General features: G+C 43.3%; 2 protein-coding genes across 2 annotated transcripts in view; both read left to right on the top strand.

Annotated features, from left to right (window-relative positions):
- LOC121575381 (pyruvate dehydrogenase E1 component subunit beta, mitochondrial-like) overlaps positions 1-2,505 on the top strand; it is a 58,385-nt gene extending 55,880 nt beyond the window's left edge. The window contains exon 11 of the mRNA XM_045222982.1: positions 1,065-2,505. Within this exon, the coding sequence (XP_045078917.1) occupies positions 1,065-1,210 (146 nt within the window). The 3' untranslated portion in view covers positions 1,211-2,505. The remainder of the gene's footprint in view (positions 1-1,064) is intronic.
- Positions 2,506-3,831: 1,326 nt separating this feature from the next.
- LOC121557932 (BTB/POZ domain-containing protein KCTD6) lies at positions 3,832-16,130 on the top strand. Its single transcript, XM_041871375.2, is given in 6 exon segments — positions 3,832-4,140; positions 11,295-11,450; positions 12,925-13,021; positions 13,024-13,055; positions 13,766-13,879; positions 14,060-16,130. Coding segments are annotated over 6 exon segments (858 nt in total). The 5' UTR covers positions 3,832-4,122; the 3' UTR covers positions 14,501-16,130.
- Positions 16,131-17,674: the final 1,544 nt, after the last annotated feature.

Raw genomic sequence — 17,674 nt, 5'->3', positions numbered from 1 at the left:
ATGCTTTTCTGCAAAGGGGACAGGACGACTGCACCGTATTGAGGGGAGGATGGATGGGGCCATGTATTGCGAGATCTTGGCCATCAACCTCCTTCCCTCAGTAAGAGCATTGAAGATGGGTCATGGCTGGTTCTTCCAGAATGACAAGACCCGAAACACACAGCCAGTGCAACTAAGGAGTGGCTCTGTAAGAAGCATCTCAATGTCCTGGAGTGGCCTAGCCAGTCTCCAGACCTGAACCCAATAGAAATCTTTGGAGGGAGCTGAAAGTCCGTATTGCCCAGCGACAGCCCCCGAAACCTGAAGGATCTGGAGAAGGTCTGTATGGAGGAGTGGGCCAAAATCCCTGCTGCAGTGTGTGCAAACCTGGTCAAGACCTACAGGAAATGTATGATCTCTGTAATTGCAAACAAAGGTTTCTGTACCAAATATTAAGATCTGCTTTGCTGATGTATCAAATACTTATGTCATGCAATAAAATGCAAATGAATTACTTAAAAATCATACAATGTGATTTTCTGGATTTTTGTTTTAGATTCCGTCTCTCACAGTTGAAGTGTACCTATGATAAAAATTACAGACCTCTACATGCTTTGTAAGTAGGAAAACCTGCAAAATCGGCAGTGTATCAAATACTTGTTCTCCCCTTTGTATGTAAATGCCTTCAAACCTAGTGAAAAGAGCTTTATGGACAGGTTTCCCAGATTACTACTGCGCGCTAGGCTTAATCTGTGGACTAGTAGGCTTAATCTGTATCTGGGAAAACAGCCCTATAAGCAAGCTGAAGTTTTATTATGCCATTTATAGGAATACATTTAATATATAATATGCCATTTAGCAGGCGCTTTGATCCAAAGCGACTTACAGTCATGCGTGCATACAATTTTTTTTTAGGTATGGGTGGTCCCGGGGATCGAACCCACTACCCTGGCGTTACCAGCTGAGCTACAGAGGACGCCATTTTGGGAATGTGTTTTTCTAAGAGTTAACGACAATTAAGAAACACAGAAGAAGAGCCATTCTCAGGGTTTATGTTAATAATGATCCATCTCTCCTTTTTCCAGGCCCAGCCTTCAACTACCTGGACGCTCCTGCCGTCAGAGTGACTGGTGTAGACATCCCAATGCCATACGCTAAGATCCTGGAGGACCACAGTGTACCTCAGATCAAAGACATTATCTTCTCAGTCAAGAAGGTCTTGAATATGTAAACATACCAATGTCTCCCTCCCTCTCCCACCCCTCTGTTACTTGCAGACCAACCTTATTTACCTTTTAAGTATTTACTTATACAATAGTAAGTACTGCAGGAAGTACTAATCCCCCCATGTCAATTTACCAGTAAATATACACACATCTCTACAGGAAAATAGTCCCTATTCACATCACTACAGGACAATTGTCCTTATTCACATCACATGACTACAGGAAAATATTCCTTATTCACAACACTACAGGAAAATGGTCCTTATTCACATCACATGGCTACAAGAAAATAGTCCTTATTCACATCACATGGCTACAGGAAAATAGTCCTTATTCACATCACACGACTACAGGAAAATAGTCCTTATTCACATCACACGACTACAGGAAAATAGTCCTTATTCACATCACACGGCTACAGGAAAATAGTCCTTATTCACATCACACGGCTACAGGAAAATAGTCCTTATTCACATCACACGGTTACAGGAAAATAGTCCTTATTCACATCACACGACTACAGGAAAATAGTCCTTATTCACATCACACGGCTACAGGAAAATAGTCCTTATTCACATCACACGGCTACAGGAAAATAGTCCTTATTCACATCACACGACTACAGGAAAATAGTCCTTATTCACATCACACGGCTACAGGAAAATAGTCCTTATTCACATCACACGGCTACAGGAAAATAGTCCTTATTCACATCACACGGCTACAGGAAAATAGTCCTTATTCACATCACACGGCTACAGGAAAATAGTCCTTATTCACATCACACGGCTACAGGAAAATAGTCCTTATTCACATCACACGGCTACAGGAAAATAGTCCTTATTCACATCACACGGCTACAGGAAAATAGTCCTTATTCACATCACACGGCTACAGGAAAATAGTCCTTATTCACATCACACGGCTACAGGAAAATAGTCCTTATTCACATCACATGGCTACAGGAAAATAGTCCTTATTCACATCACACGACTACAGGAAAATAGTCCTTATTCAGATACAGTAATACCTACATGTACTTGCACTTCTGTTTCCTGTTTGGATGGTGGACAGACAAGACAGTGATGTCAAGTAAACCAACTAACTCATCAACGTTGTATAGTAGAGATCTGTCATTGATCCATTTATGAAAATACTTGAAGAAGAAGAAGATATTGTTGTTTGTAAGGACATGTATTTATTATGGCTGATATTATTGTACCAACTCCAGACTGTATTATTGTATTTCTGTAAATGGCTCTGTTACAGAAATAAAACTCCCATTTTATCAGTCTCTGAATAAGAGTCTCCGCGAAATGACTAAAATGAGAAATGTAAGTTCATGGTGATTTACACTGAACAACCAGGGACAAATGGATCCAATCCCAGGATCCCAGGATCTAGCTGGATTCAAGACTAGGCGTTCCATGTGTGGCAGTGCAAGGTGGCAGAATCAAGGAGCCAGAGGAGGTGGTAGGTGGGGATGAGGAGGACCCATGGTTGGACAAAAACAAGACATTAATTGATTTCAGATGAAGAATTTCAGGATACATGGCTTGTCTTGGAAAAACAGTTGTCCATAGCAGTAACATTCAGGACACAAAAATGACAATTTAGGCTTTATCATTTTTTAAATAAATAATATCAGATACTATCTTATAGAAATACTTTTAATTATTATTCGTATGATAAGTAGTATAATATATATTAGTATAATATATATTTTCCATAATTATTCATGTACATAGTATAAGGACAGGATTTATTCTGAAGAGTTACAAAAATCCGTGACCCGGAAATACTTAGTTATTCTTTCCTGTTTCACAGTGACGTATATCACCAATGATTTTCTATTATATTAACAAGATATTCGAGTGACCGCTCTAACAATGGAAATACATGTCCTCAAAGATGGAAGGCAGGCGGGAGGAGACAAGATCAGGTGGGACCATTCTATCCAATGAGACAGCAGAGACGCTGTGCACAACAGGTCATAGAGATAGAGGACTCATTTACATTTACGTCATTTAGCAGACGCTCTTATCCAGAGCGACTTACAGTTAGTGAGTGCATACATTAATTTTTTATTTTTTCATACTGGCCCCCCGTGGGAATCGAACCCACAACCCTGGCGTTGCAAACACCATGCTCTACCAACTGAGCTACACCCCTGCCGGCCATTCCCTCCCCTACCCTGGACAACGCTGGGCAAATTGTGCGCCGCCCCATGTTATTTTAACATCTGTGACACTTTAAAGCAGTCAATTTTCTTCTTCATTGACTGATCGCTCCCAACGCATGAATCCCCACCCAGTTGACAACTTTAAAATGGTGGAAGCCCTCAATGACAATGTCCATGCTAAAACTGGTTATATCCATGACAATCCTCTATATCTTTATGACAACAGGCACAACTCCGATATAGTTTTTTTGGTCAAAGTTGCCGAAAGGCCACGTGTGTCCACTTCAATCAGTGCATTCGTAACAACCCAACCATAACGAAACTTGTATTCGATCAAATAAGCCTCAAGTAACAAATTAGCAATTACATATTTTGTTGACATCTACACAAAAATTCCTCGCTTCGTGGGCTTATTTTCGTGGACAGAATTATGTCGGAGTAATACCTCTCGCTTCGCCTCTTCCTCTCTGATAGCATTCACAGACTGGCGCTAAGACCAACACGACGCAGAAGACCATCAAAGTGGAAAGTTAGCTAGCTACAATGTTGCTGATGGTTGGTTGGTTTGTTGGTTGTCTAGTCACGATTTTTGTGGCGCAGGCAGCGGAGCCATACTGAACCATATTTGGCGGAGCATCCCTCTCTGATCTTGGTGCCATGGTTTACATTTCCAGACTAACCAGCTCACTGCTTCAGCATGGATCCCATCTGATCTAGCTAGCTACAGAGGAACAAATGCAACATCGCAAACAGGTTGGGTAAATGAATCTCATAAACCTAGCTAATGTGTTAAAATACGTTCATTCAAAAATGTTCAGTAGAAAGGGTGATCGCATAGCTAGCTAGTGTTTGTTTCAGTTAGCTAACATCCCCTGCTGTTTGTATCCCAACTTCAAATCCTGGATGTAACTAGCTAGCTAACGTCACTATTAAGAGCTTTGAAATTACGAACAATGGTCTGTAAATAACTAGTTTTTTTTTTAATTATTTTTTATTCTAGTTTAGCTAACTAACCTGTGATAATTAGCAAGGCTGGCTAACTATTAACCAAAAATGGACTAAATTAGGCTAAAGGCGTCAGTATGCTTACTTTCGGCTAGCGCTAACTAGCTGAACCGAACTAGTCCTGTTTGTCTGTTTTGAGACGCCGTAGCCAGTAATTCGCTTTATTAAAATAGTCACAATTAATCTAAAGTAACTCAAGAGATCTGTCATTAATTTAGACGTTTTTTGCCGAAGAGATCTTTAGTCGCGCAATTTTACATCTAGCTAAGATGTTTGGTGCAGTATTTTATTAATGAAAAAAATGAAAACGAGTTCTGTCGTGGAATGACAACAAAGAATCCCTGCTCTTGTCCAGTCACCTAACGAGGAGGTCGTAGACTTCAGCTCCAGAAAGCAGCCGAAGAAACCCCAAAATCCTAAAGGAATAAAAACGTCAAATGTTGTCATAATATATGTACGAACTCTACCGAACTGTACCTTCATTTGAAAATACCTTAGCCTGAAAAACGAAAAAACAACAACCTGGCAATGGTATTGTTTGTCCATTTTGAGACGATAGTCAAGAAGATAATCAAGAAATCCTTTTAATTTTTGTCGGAGATGTTAGTTGCGCAATTTTATGTCCTAAGATGTTTGGTGCAGGATTTCTCAAGTTAAATTTTTTAGCATGAAAACGTTCTACTAAGCTAAAATGTGGGATTGTTTAAGATGGTCATACCAAGGATCATTTAGCTATTTGCATTTTAGGACTCCTTTAGGTATAAAACAAATACTTGATGAAACATTGAATTTGGCCTTACTGCTATTAGGGTTAGGGTGCAGTCATCCTGTCCCCTTTGCAGAAAAGCATCCCCAAAGAATGATGTTTCCACCTCCATGCTTCACGGTTGGGGTGGTGTTCTTGGGGTTGTACTCATCCTTCTTCTTCCTCCAAACACGGCGAGTGGAGTTTAGACCAAAAAGCTCTATTTTTGTCTCATCAGACCACATGACCTTCTCCCATTCCTCCTCTGGATCATCCAGATGGTCATTGGCAAACTTCAGATGGGCCTGGACATGCGCTGGCTTGAGCAGGGGGACCTTGCGTGCGCTGCAGGATTTTAATCCATGACGGCGTAGTGTGTTACTAATGGTTTTCTTTGAGACTGTGGTCCCAGCTCTCTTCAGGTCATTGACCAGGTCCTGCGTGTAGTTCTGGGCTGATCCCTCACCTTCCTCATGATCATTGATGCCCCACGAGGTGAGATCTTGCATGACCGAGGGTGATTGACCGTCATCTTGAACTTCTTCCATTTTCTAATAATTGCGCCAACCGTTGTTGCCTTCTCACCAAGCTGCTTGCCTATTGTCCTGTAGCCCATCCCAGCCTTGTGCAGGTCTACAATTTTATCCCCGATGTCCTTACACAGCTCTCTGGTCTTGGCCATTGTGGAGAGGTTGGAGTCTGTTTGATTGAGTGTGTGGACAGGTGTCTTTTATACAGGTAACAAGTTCAAACAGGTGCAGTTAATACAGGTAATGAGTGGAGAACAGGAGGGCTTCTTAAAGAAAAACTAACAGGTCTGTGAGAGCTGGAATTCTTACTGGTTGGTAGGTGATCAAATACTTATGTCATGCAATAAAATGCAAATTAATTACTTAAAAATCATCTCTCACAGTTGAAGTGTACCTATGATAAAAATTACAGACCTACATGCTTTGTAAGTAGGAAAACCTGCAAAATCGGCAGTGTATCAAATACTTGTTCTCCCCACTGTATATACACTTCCATACATTTTTCAAAACTGGTACCGGGTTACCTTCAGACTAGTCTTGAGTGTCTCACCTTTCCACAGAGGGGTCATATTGGTGTGTAGTCCAAACTGTTCGGACGCTACAGACAGAAGTTGTCAGATCGGCGGTACCAACTATAGATGAGTCCCGTGAGCTTGTGGTGGTCGTAGAGCAAAACGGAGAACCCCATGTTCGTGAGAGTCTCTCATAGGGCAGTCCCCGGCAAAAAAAAAAAACTTGGCCAACCGAGCGTTGCCTGTTCTTTCGACCAATCGATTGGTTGAAATGTTAAAACTTGTATTTTTCCAAATAGACACACCCTGTGTGTTTTTAATAAAATCAACTATATGCACTGAGCTTGTCTGATGCTTTAAGTACACTGTTTGATTTAAATATTTAAGACACACAAATGACTCGAGGGAAACAGATCAAGATAGCCTAACCAGAAGAAGAAAACCTTGTTCCTCACCCTCCTCCTGCTGATTGTGCCATAATGCTCCTGTAGATGCCGGTAATAGGTTACACCAGGGGTCGGCAGCCTTTTCCATTTCGAGTGCCAATTTATATGACAATTTCTACCGATCTGCGTGCCAGTTATGATTTTCACATGCACATTTTCATGGAACAGTTTCATTTAATTTATTATAGTCTTCGTATCTCAAAATCATTGTCATGTGGTTAATCTAAATTCTATCTAAATGAAAATGATACAAATCTAAAAAGTAACTTCTATTGCCAATATGTAAAAAAAAAAAAAAAAAGCCTACATAAAGCCAACGAATAAAAACGTTACAGCCTGCAGGTAGAAAATATCCGGATATTTTTTTTTAAATATCCTGTAAATCACATTGGCTACTCATGGCATCTCTACAACAACCTTGAAACATTGTATCAACTATTAACTGGGTCCAGCCCGAAGCTTGTATAAAATAATCTGGGCCACGGTGAGCTCGGGACAGACACAGCTGAAGGCTATTTGTGCAAGCGATAAGAAGCAATCAGGTATTTTATGACTGGATCAGAACATTACATTTTTCCCTTTAATGCCGAGTGGGAATCGAAAGGGAGAGAGCTGGAAATATTTTTCAAATACATTGAGGAACTATTGTCACTCAATGGATTCTAAAAAAATACTTGTTTGAGGTGAAGGGGGAAAAAAGTACTTTGAGAAGCTCCACAGCTCATTAGTGGTGGTGCATTAAGCCAATCAGAAATACTATCAGATCCCCAAATGGGCACATTTATAGGTCTACATTAATACACAGGCCACGTAGCCTAGGCCTAGTTCTATGCGTAATCAGGTGTGTGTCTTTACTCAACATTGACAGGAGCGCTACAAACAAAAGACAATAAATAAACTCGTAAATGGAATGAAATAAACCAAAACGTGTTTCTCAGCAGGTTTTGAGCTCTGCAAACAACTTGTCCACTCTGAGAATGAGAACAGTAAATGACTGCAACAATAATAATATACTGAACAAAAATATAAACAAAACATTTTTTTTTTTTTACTGAGTTACAGTTCATTTAAGGAAATCAGTCAATTGAAATAAATTCATTAGGCCCTAATCTATGGATTTCACATGACTAGGCAGGGGCGCAGCCATGGGTGGGCCTGAGATGGCATAGGCCCACCCACTTGGCAGCCAGGCCCACCCACTGGGGAGCCAGGCCCAGCCAATCAGAATGAGTTTTTCCCCACAAAAGGGCTTTATTACAGACAGAAATACTCCTCAGCACCCCCATCCCCCCTCAGACGATCCCGCAGGTGAAGAAGCCGGATGTGGAGGTCCTGGGCTGGCGTGGTTACATGTGGTTGGACTTACTGCCAAATTCTCTAAATGATTTTGGAGTCGGCTTATGGTAGAGAAATTAACAATAAATTATCTGGCAACAGCTCTGGTGGACATTCCTGCAGTCAGCATGCCAATTGCACACTCCCTCAACTTGAGACATCTGTGGCATAGTGTTGTGTGACAAAACTGCACATTTTAAAGTGGCCTTTTATTGTCCCCAGCACAAGGTGCACCTGTGTAATGATCATGCTGTTTAATCGGCTTCTTGATATGCCACACCTGTTAGGTGGATGAATTCTTGGCAAAGGAGAAGTGCTCACTAGCAGGGATGTAAACCAATTTGTGCAATTGTTTTTTGAGAAATACGTTTTTTGTGCGTATGGAAAATTGTTTATTTTATATTTTTCAGCTCATGAAACATGGGACTAACACTTTACATGTTGCGCTTATATTTTTGAATGGATTAACAGAAGTTGCCGTAACCAAACAAACATTGTAGATTAGAAATTATGGGAATTAACGGTAATGTACTGGTGATATATGTAATGGGGAATTGATAGACACTAACAATCAAAGGGCAAACAATTCACACAATGAAGTGATAAAACAATGAATGCGCAAAAAATGGCGGGAGAGAGCGCATTCTGGAGCGAGACTTGCCTTGTGCATCTTAGCCACACTCCCTTTCTTCCTGAATGGATTAGTCCACTGTGACCCGGCACAAATCAGGCGGGTGTCTCGTATGCCATAAAAAAAAAATATATTTGCGACTGCTCGTCTAAAGACCTCTGTCGACTAAATGGGCTCAGCCTTATGATCCTTCCATAGTTTGTAGGCCAAACCGTTCGGAAGCTACAGACATTACGTAAAGAAAACCGATTTTTCGGGACGTCTCATGGTCTGACAAACACCGCTGTAGCTGGGTCACCTTCCACCGCAGGTGCGGAAGGCCGCCATTAGCGGATGCGGTGGATTGAGACGCAGCCATTGCAAAAAACAGCTATATCTAGCTTAAACAGATGGATTTCGATTGGGATTTTTTAATGCTAGTTAGATTTCCGTGGGGACGCGGATATCGACTCTAGTTTTTTTTTAAGACCTTCACATGAAAAACGAGGAAAAAGCGGCAGTAGTACTGTTTGTCCATCTTGAGACACCGTAGCCTCTTGTGTCAAACAGCTGAAAAATATTGTTTGCCGAAGACCAAAAAATGTCACAATGTAATCATAATATACAGGGCTGATAGCATCAGCTGATATTGCACCAACTAGATTCAAAGAATAATGTCCTACCTTCAAAACAGCGGTGTATTTTAAATTGACCTGCTCGTGAGTTGCTGCTGGAACTATTGCTGCTGCTGCTGTAATTTACAGTGCTATGAAAAAGGATTTGCCCCCTTTTCTAATTTTCTCTACTTTTGCATATTTGTGATACTGAATGTTATCAGATCTTCAACCAAAACCTAATATTAGATAAAGGGAACATAAGTGAACAAATAACACAACAATTACATATTTATTTCATAAACAAAGTTATGCAACACCCAATTCCCCTGTGTGAAAAAGTAATTGCCCCCTCACACTCAATAACTGGTTGTGCCACCTTTAGCTGCAATGACTCCAACCAAATGCTTCCTGTAGTTGTTGATCAGTCTCTCACGTCGCTGTGGAGGAATTTTGGCCCACTCTTCCATGCAGAACTGCTTTAACTCAGTGACGTGTGGGTTTTCAAGCATGAACTGCTCGTTTCAAGTCCTGCCACAACATCTCAATTGGGATTAGGTCTGGACTTTGACTAGGCCATTCCAAAACATCCAATTTGTTGCTTTTTAGCAATTTTCATGTAGACTAGATTGTGTGTTTTGGATCATTGTCTTGCTGCATGACCCAGCTGCGCTTCAGCTTCAGCTCACAGACGGATGGTCTGACATTCTCCTGAATAATTCTCTGATACAGAGCAGAATTCATGGTTCCTTCTATTAAGGCAAGTCGTCCAGGTCCTGAGGCAGCAAAGCATCCCCAAACCATCACACCACCACCACCATGCTTGACCTTTGGTATGATGTTCTTACTGTGGAATGCAGAGTTTGGTTTTCGCCAGGCATAATGGGACCCATCTCGTCCAAATTCTTGGAAGAACGTTCCTTGGACAGATGATTCAAAATTATAACTTTTTGGACGACATGGTTCCAGTAATGTCTGGCGAAAACCAAACTCTGCATTCCACAGTAAGAACATCATACCAAAGGTCAAGCATGGGAAGTGGAGCCTGCGAGAAGAGCCCTGTGGTTTCAGGCTATTCGGCGTGGGAAATTAATTCACTGTTCAGCAGGACAATAACCTAAAACACAAGGCCAAATCTACACTGGAGTTGCTTACCAAGAAAACAGTGAATGTTCCTGAGTAGCCGAGTTACACTTTGACTTAAATCTACTTGAAAATCTATGGCAAGACATGAAAATGGTTGATCAACAACCAATTTGACAGAGCTTGAAGAATTGTGAAAATAATAACGGGTAAATGTTGCAGAATCCAGGTGTGGAAAGCTCTTAGAGACTTACCCAGAAAGACTCACAGCTGTAATCGCTGCCAAAGGTGCTTCTACAAAATAATGACTCAGGGGTGTGAATACTTATGTAAATGAGATATTTGTATTTATATTTCAATACAATTGCAAACATTTCAAGTATGTTTTAACTTTGTCATTATGGTGTATTGTGTGTAGATGGGTGAGAAAAATAATTCGGGCTGTAAAACAAAATGTGGAATAAGTCAAGGGGTATGAATGCTTTCTGAAGGCACTGTATGTGGATCATTTCTAGCCCAAATGAAATGAACTAAATTTAATTGGTGCATGAATGTGATACTAGCTATATTGAAGGTTGATAAGGGCCAACTCGGACAATCATCTATTGATATCTTGTTGACAGTTCTTCATTTAATCTCTCTCTCTCTCTGTCTCTCTCTCTCTCTGTCTCTCTGTCTCTCTCTCTCTCTCTCTCTCTCTCTCTCTCTCTCTCTCTCTCTCTCTCTCTCTCTCTCTCTCTCTCTCTCTCTCTCTCTCTCTGTCTCTCTCTCTCTCTGCCTCTCTCTCTCTCTCTCTCTCTCTCTCTGTCTCTCTCTCTCTCTGTCTCTCTCTCTCTCTGTCTCTCTCTCTCTCTCTCTGCCTCTGTCTCTGTCTCTCTCTCTCTCTCTCTCTCTCTCTCTCTCTCTCTCTCTCTCTCTGCCTCTGTCTCTCTCTCGCTCTCTCTCTCTCTCTGCCTCTCTCTCTGTCTCTCTGTCTCTCTCTCTGTCTCTCTGTCTCTCTCTGTCTCTCTCTCTCTCTCTAGAGCAGATCCCAGAGCGTGGAATAACAGAAGGAACAGCACTTCGTTCCACCCTGCCTCTGTTCACCCGGGGAGGAGGGGCCGGTGGGGGCCCTATGGTAGTGAATAGAAATGTTCACTACAACATAGTGGTGAAGATGGAAAATGGAGACTGGGGATATATGGTGAGTGTCAATAAGGAAGAGGAAGTGACGATCCATGTCCTGTGAAATGGGCTACAACCGTTAGGACAGATCAGTGGTAGCCTGATCCCAGATCAGTGGTAGCCCGATCCCAGATCAGTGGTAGCCTGATCCCAGATCTGTGGTAGCCTGATCCCAGATCTGTGGTAGCCTGATCCTAGATCTGTTCGCGCTGTCGTGACAATGAGCTTGGCTTCCATTTACCACATATGATCCACTTGTTCATGGACCATAGGAGTTGGCGAGACAGCACAAACAGACCTGGGACCAGACTAGAAATGTCACCCGGGATTTACACATCCAGTTTGTTTCTCTTTCTGTCTCCTGTAGATGAATGAACACTACCGGTCGAAAGTTTTAGAACACCTCCTCATCCCAGGGTTTTTCTTTATTTTTACTATTTTCTACATTGTAGAATAATAGTGAAGACATCAAAACTATGAAATAACACATATGGAATCATGTAGTAACCAAAAAAGTGTTAAACAAATCCAAATATTTTATATTTGAGATTCTTCAAATAGCCACCCTTTGCCTTGATGACAGCTTTGCACACTCTTGGCATTCTCTCAACCAGTTTCATGAGGTAGTCATGGAATGCATTTCAATTAACAGGTGTGCCTTCTTAAAAGTTAATTTGAGGAATTTATTTCCTTCTTAATGCGTTTGAGCCAATCAGTTGTGTTGTGACAAGGTAGGGGGGGTATACAGAAGACAGCCCTATTTGGTAAAAGACCATGTCCATATTATGATATTATATATGATGTCATATTATATTATGACTGACCCTGTGTCTGTCTGTCTATAGATGACTGACCCTGTGACCTTCAACGTAGGTGGCTGGCTGTCTATAGATGACTGACCCTGTGACCCTCAACGTGGGTGGCTGGCTGTCTATAGATGACTGACCCTGTGTCTGTCTGTCTATAGATGACTGACCCTGTGACCCTCAACGTGGGTGGCTGGCTGTCTATAGATGACTGACCCTGTGACCCTGTGTCAGTCTGTCTATAGATGACTGACCCTGTGACCTTCAACGTGGGTGGCTGTCTATAGATGACTGACCCTGTGACCCTCAACGTGGGTGGCTGGCTGTCTATAGATGACTGACCCTGTGACCCTCAACGTGGGTGGCTGTCTGTCTATAGATGACTGACCCTGTGTCTGTCTGTCTATAGATGACTGACCCTGTGACCCTCAACGTGGGTGGCTGTCTATAGATGACTGACCCTGTGTCTGTCTGTCTATAGATGACTGACCCTGTGACCCTCAACGTGGGTGGCTGTCTATAGATGACTGACCCTGTGAACCTCAACGTGGGTGGCTGGCTGTCTATAGATGACTGACCCTGTGAACCTCAACGTGGGTGGCTGGCTGTAGATGACTGACCCTGTGAACCTCAACGTGGGTGGCTGGCTGTCTATAGATGTGTGACCCTGTGTCTGTCTGTCTATAGATGACTGACCCTGTGACCCTCAACGTGGGTGGCTGTCTGTACTCCACGTCCCTGTCCACCCTGCAGCGCTACCCTGACTCCATGCTAGGGGCCATGTTCCTGGGGACTTCCCCACCACCCTCGATGCTCAGGTACTGTGCAGAGTTCATGTGTGTACATGCATACCTGTATGTATACATTTTGGTATTATTTTGGTGGACATGTTTATCTCTCAGGGTGTGTAGGGTGTAAATCCAGGGTTAGGAAAGTATTCAGACCCCTTGACTTTCTCCACATTTTTTTACGTGTCAGCCTTATTCTAAAATTGATTAAATATTTTTTCCCCCTCATCAATCTACACACAATACCCCATAATGACAATGCAAAAACAGGTTTTTAGAAAATTTTGCAAATGTATTAAAAATGGAAATATCACATTTACGTAAGTATTCAGACCCTTTACTCAGTACTTTGTTTAAGCACCTTTGGCTGCGATTACAGCATCAAGTCTTCTTGGGTATGATATTACAAGCTTGACACATCTGTTTTTGGGGAGTTTCTCCCATTCTTCGCTGCCACCATCATGCTTCACCGTAGGGATGGAGGCCACTGTGTTCTTGGGGACCTTAAATGCTGCAGACATTTTTGCTGCCCTTCCCCAGATCTGTGCCTCGACACAATCCTGTCTCTGAGCTCTACGGACAATTCCTTCGACCTCATGGCTTGGTTTTTTCTATTTTAGAATAAGGCTGTAACGTAACAAAATGTGGAAAAAGGTAAGGGGTCTGAATACTTTCCGAATGCAATGTACATACCTGTATGTCTGTGTGACATGGGAATATGACAAACTTTGATTTGACAGGGACACTACTTCATCGACCGAGACGGACCCCTGTTCCGCTACGTCCTGAACTTCCTCCGCACCTCGGAGCTCACCCTGCCCTGCGACTTCACAGAGATGGATCTGCTGCGGAAGGTAGCCGAGAGGTTAGAGCGGTGGACCAGCAACTGGAGGGTTGCCGGTTCAAATCTGAGCTAGCAGAGGACTATCCTCTGAGTGTGTTTCTCGGGGGGTGTTCGGATATAAGAAATAAACGTTTCAGTGTCTTTGTGACATTTGACAATAAAGTAATCTTCTTCTTCTTCTTCTTCGAAGGAGGCGGACTTCTACCAGATCGAGCCGTTGATCCAGTCTCTCACCGACACCAAACCTCTCTACCCCCTGGACACCTTCGAGGAGCTGGTGGAGCTCTCGTCAACCAGGAAACTGTCCAAGTACTCCAACCCTGTTGCCGTCATCATCACCCAGCTCACCATCACCACCAAAGTCCACTCCCTACTGGAGGGGGTCTCTAACAGCTTCACCAAGTGGATCAAACACATGATGGATTCCAGGGACTTCCAGGTGTCCTTCACCTTTGGTCCGTGTGACTACCACCAGGAGGTGTCTCTCAGAGTACTCCTGGTGGACTACATCTCCAAACAGGGCTTCAGCATCCGGAACACCAGGGTCCACCACATGAGTGAACGGGCCAATGAGAACACAGTGGAGCACCACTGGACTTTCTGCCGGCTAGCTCGCAAGGTCGACGACTGACAATTATGATTTGGGGTTCATTTATTGCTGAGTTGAAATCAACTCCTAGTACTTACTCCCTGGCTGTAACCCTGGTCATAATCCTCCCTGGCTGTAACCCTGGTCATGATCCTCCCTGGCTGTAACCCTGGTCATAATCCACCCTGCTGTAACCCTGGTCATAATCCACCCTGGCTGTAACCCTGGTCATAATCCTCCCTGGCTGTAACCCTGGTCATAATCCTCCCTGGCTGTAACCCTGGTCATAATCCTCCCTGGCTGTAACCCTGGTCATGATCCTCCCTGGCTGTAACCCTGGTCATAATCCACCCTGCTGTAACCCTGGTCATAATCCACCCTGGCTGTAACCCTGGTCATAATCCTCCCTGGCTGTAACCCTGGTCATTATCCTCCCTGGCTGTAACCCTGGTCATAATCCACCCTGGCTGTAACCCTGGTCATAATCCACCCTGGCTGTAACCCTGGTCATAATCATCCCTGGCTGTAACCCTGGTCATAATCCACCCTGCTGTAACCCTGGTCATAATCCTCCCTGGCTGTAACCCTGGTCATAATCCTCCCTGGCTGTAACCCTGGTCATAATCCACCCTGGCTGTAACCCTGGTCATAATCCACCCTGGCTGTAACCCTGGTCATAATCCACCCTGGCTGTAACCCTGGTCATAATCCACCCTGGCTGTAACCCTGGTCATAATCCACCCTGCTGTAACCCTGGTCATAATCCTCCCTGGCTGTAACCCTGGTCATAATACTCCCTGGCTGTAACCCTGGTCATAATCCACCCTGGCTGTAACCCTGGTCATAATCCACCCTGGCTGTAACCCTGGTCATAATCCACCCTGGCTGTAACCCTGGTCATAATCCTCCCTGGCTGTAACCCTGGTCATAATCCTCCCTGGCTGTAACCCTGGTCATAATCCTCCCTGGCTGTAACCCTGGTCATAATCCTCCCTGGCTGTAACCCTGGTCATAATCCTCCCTGGCTGTAACCCTGGTCATAATCCACCCTGGCTGTAACCCTGGTCATAATCCACCCTGGCTGTAACCCTGGTCATAATCCTCCCTGGCTGTAACCCTGGTCATAATCCTCCCTGGCTGTAACCCTGGTCATAATCCTCCCTGGCTGTAACCCTGGTCATAATCCTCCCTGGCTGTAACCCTGGTCATAATCCTCCCTGGCTGTAACCCTGGTCATAATCCACCCTGGCTGTAACCCTGGTCATAATCCACCCTGGCTGTAACCCTGGTCATAATCCACCCTGGCTGTAACCCTGGTCATAATCCTCCCTGGCTGTAACCCTGGTCATAATCCTCCCTGGCTGTAACCCTGGTCATAATCCTCCCTGGCACCCAGAACCAAATCTCACAACTCTATTACTTTAAACCTGAAAGGATTTGATATGTTCACGGAATATTGTAATTATTCATGTTGCTTTTTGAAGTTTTGATAGGCATGGTGGAAGTTTCGCCATATTGCTTTGGGTTGATTTGGGATTCAGCGTCAGTGTCTGTGGTAGTGATATCAAGATGGTCCTCGAAGGCGTAGGTACTAGGGCCCAGTTGATAACTGACTGACGTGGTACATATTGATATGATGATAATTAGCATTTATAAAACACCTTTCATCAGATTTCAAAGCGCTTTAATTAAATAGCACCATGCGGAATTCTGGGGTGCAACGGTACGTTTTAAATCTTACACCCTCTTTATTTGACTAAATGACTGGTTTCAGAGCTTTGGTCAAAGACGCATTATAGCGTAGGTCACTACACAGCCTTTTTAAAGGAATATTCGCCGACCTTCAAGGAGATCGCATTCAGCGTTCCGCATGTCGGCCGAAATGCAAATGACTTTTTAAAAGTGAGTTGCGCTACAACGCGCCTTGGATTGAGTCCTGTCCATAAAGTGGATGGAGTCACCACGATTTGGTATCTGCCTTTATAAATTGAAGTTGATCACTTAAGAAATACTGTATTTGGTGGTTACGTGCAGACCACTTAACATGCATTACTATACACTGAGTGTACAAATCATTAGGAACACCTTCCTAATATTGAGTTGCACCCCCTTTTCCCTTCAGAACAGCCTCAATTCGTCTGTGCATGGACTGTACAAGGTGTCAAACGTTCCACAGGGATGCCGGCCCATGTTGACTCCAATGCTCCACAGTTGTGTCAAGTTGGCTGGATGTCCTTTTGGTGGTGGACCATTCTTGATACACACTGGAAACTGTTGAGTGGAAAAACCCAGCAGCGTTGCAGTTCTTGACACAAACCGGTGCGTCTGGCTAGGGCTGTGGCAGTTGTCATGCAAAAGACTGCCGGTCTCACGGTAATTGGCCGTTAATTAACATAAACATGTTCAGCATCTCCAAGCCTCCAAGCCACTGATGCGGGCCTTTGGAACATCTACATTTAAAAAGTCTAATAAATCAATTGAATATAAACCATCACAATAAATCCATTATTTATTTTAAGCAGGTTTTATTTTATTTATTTCACCTTTATTTAACCAGGTAAGCCAGTTGAGAACAAGTTCTCATTTACAACTGCGACCTGGCCAAGATAAAGCAAAGTAGTGCAATAAAAACAACAACACAGAGTTACATATGGGGTAAAACAAAACATAAAGTCAAAAATACAACAGAAAATATATATACAGTGTGTGCAAATGTAGCAAGTTATGGAGGTAAGGCAATAAATAGGCCATAGTGCAAAATAATTACAATTAGTATTAACACTGGAATGATAGATGTGCAAGAGATGATGTGCAAATAGAGATACTGGGGTGCAAATGAGCAAAATAACAATATGGGGATGAGGTAGTTGGGTGGGCTAATTACAGATGGGCTGTGTACAGGTGCAGTGATCGGTAAGCTGCTCTGACAACTGATGCTTAAAGTTAGTGAGGGAGATAAGTCTCCAGCTTCAGAGATTTTTGCAATTTGTTCCAGTCATTGGCAGTAGAGAACTGGAAGGAATGGCGGCCAAAGGAGGTGTTGGCTTTGGGGATGACCAGTGAGATATACCCGCTGGAGCGCAGACTACGGGTGGGTGTTGCTATGGTGACCAATGAGCTAAGATAAGGCGGAGATTTGCCTAGCAGTGATTTATAGATGGCCTGGAGCCAGTGGGTTTGGCGACTAATATGTATTGAGGATCAGCCAACAAGAGC

This window comes from Coregonus clupeaformis, chromosome 10 (assembly GCF_020615455.1).
Source record: "Coregonus clupeaformis isolate EN_2021a chromosome 10, ASM2061545v1, whole genome shotgun sequence".
NCBI classification, from domain to species: domain Eukaryota; kingdom Metazoa; phylum Chordata; class Actinopteri; order Salmoniformes; family Salmonidae; genus Coregonus; species Coregonus clupeaformis.
The sequence above is the reverse complement of the archived record's forward strand: the minus strand, read 5'-3'. Positions and strand labels throughout refer to the sequence as shown.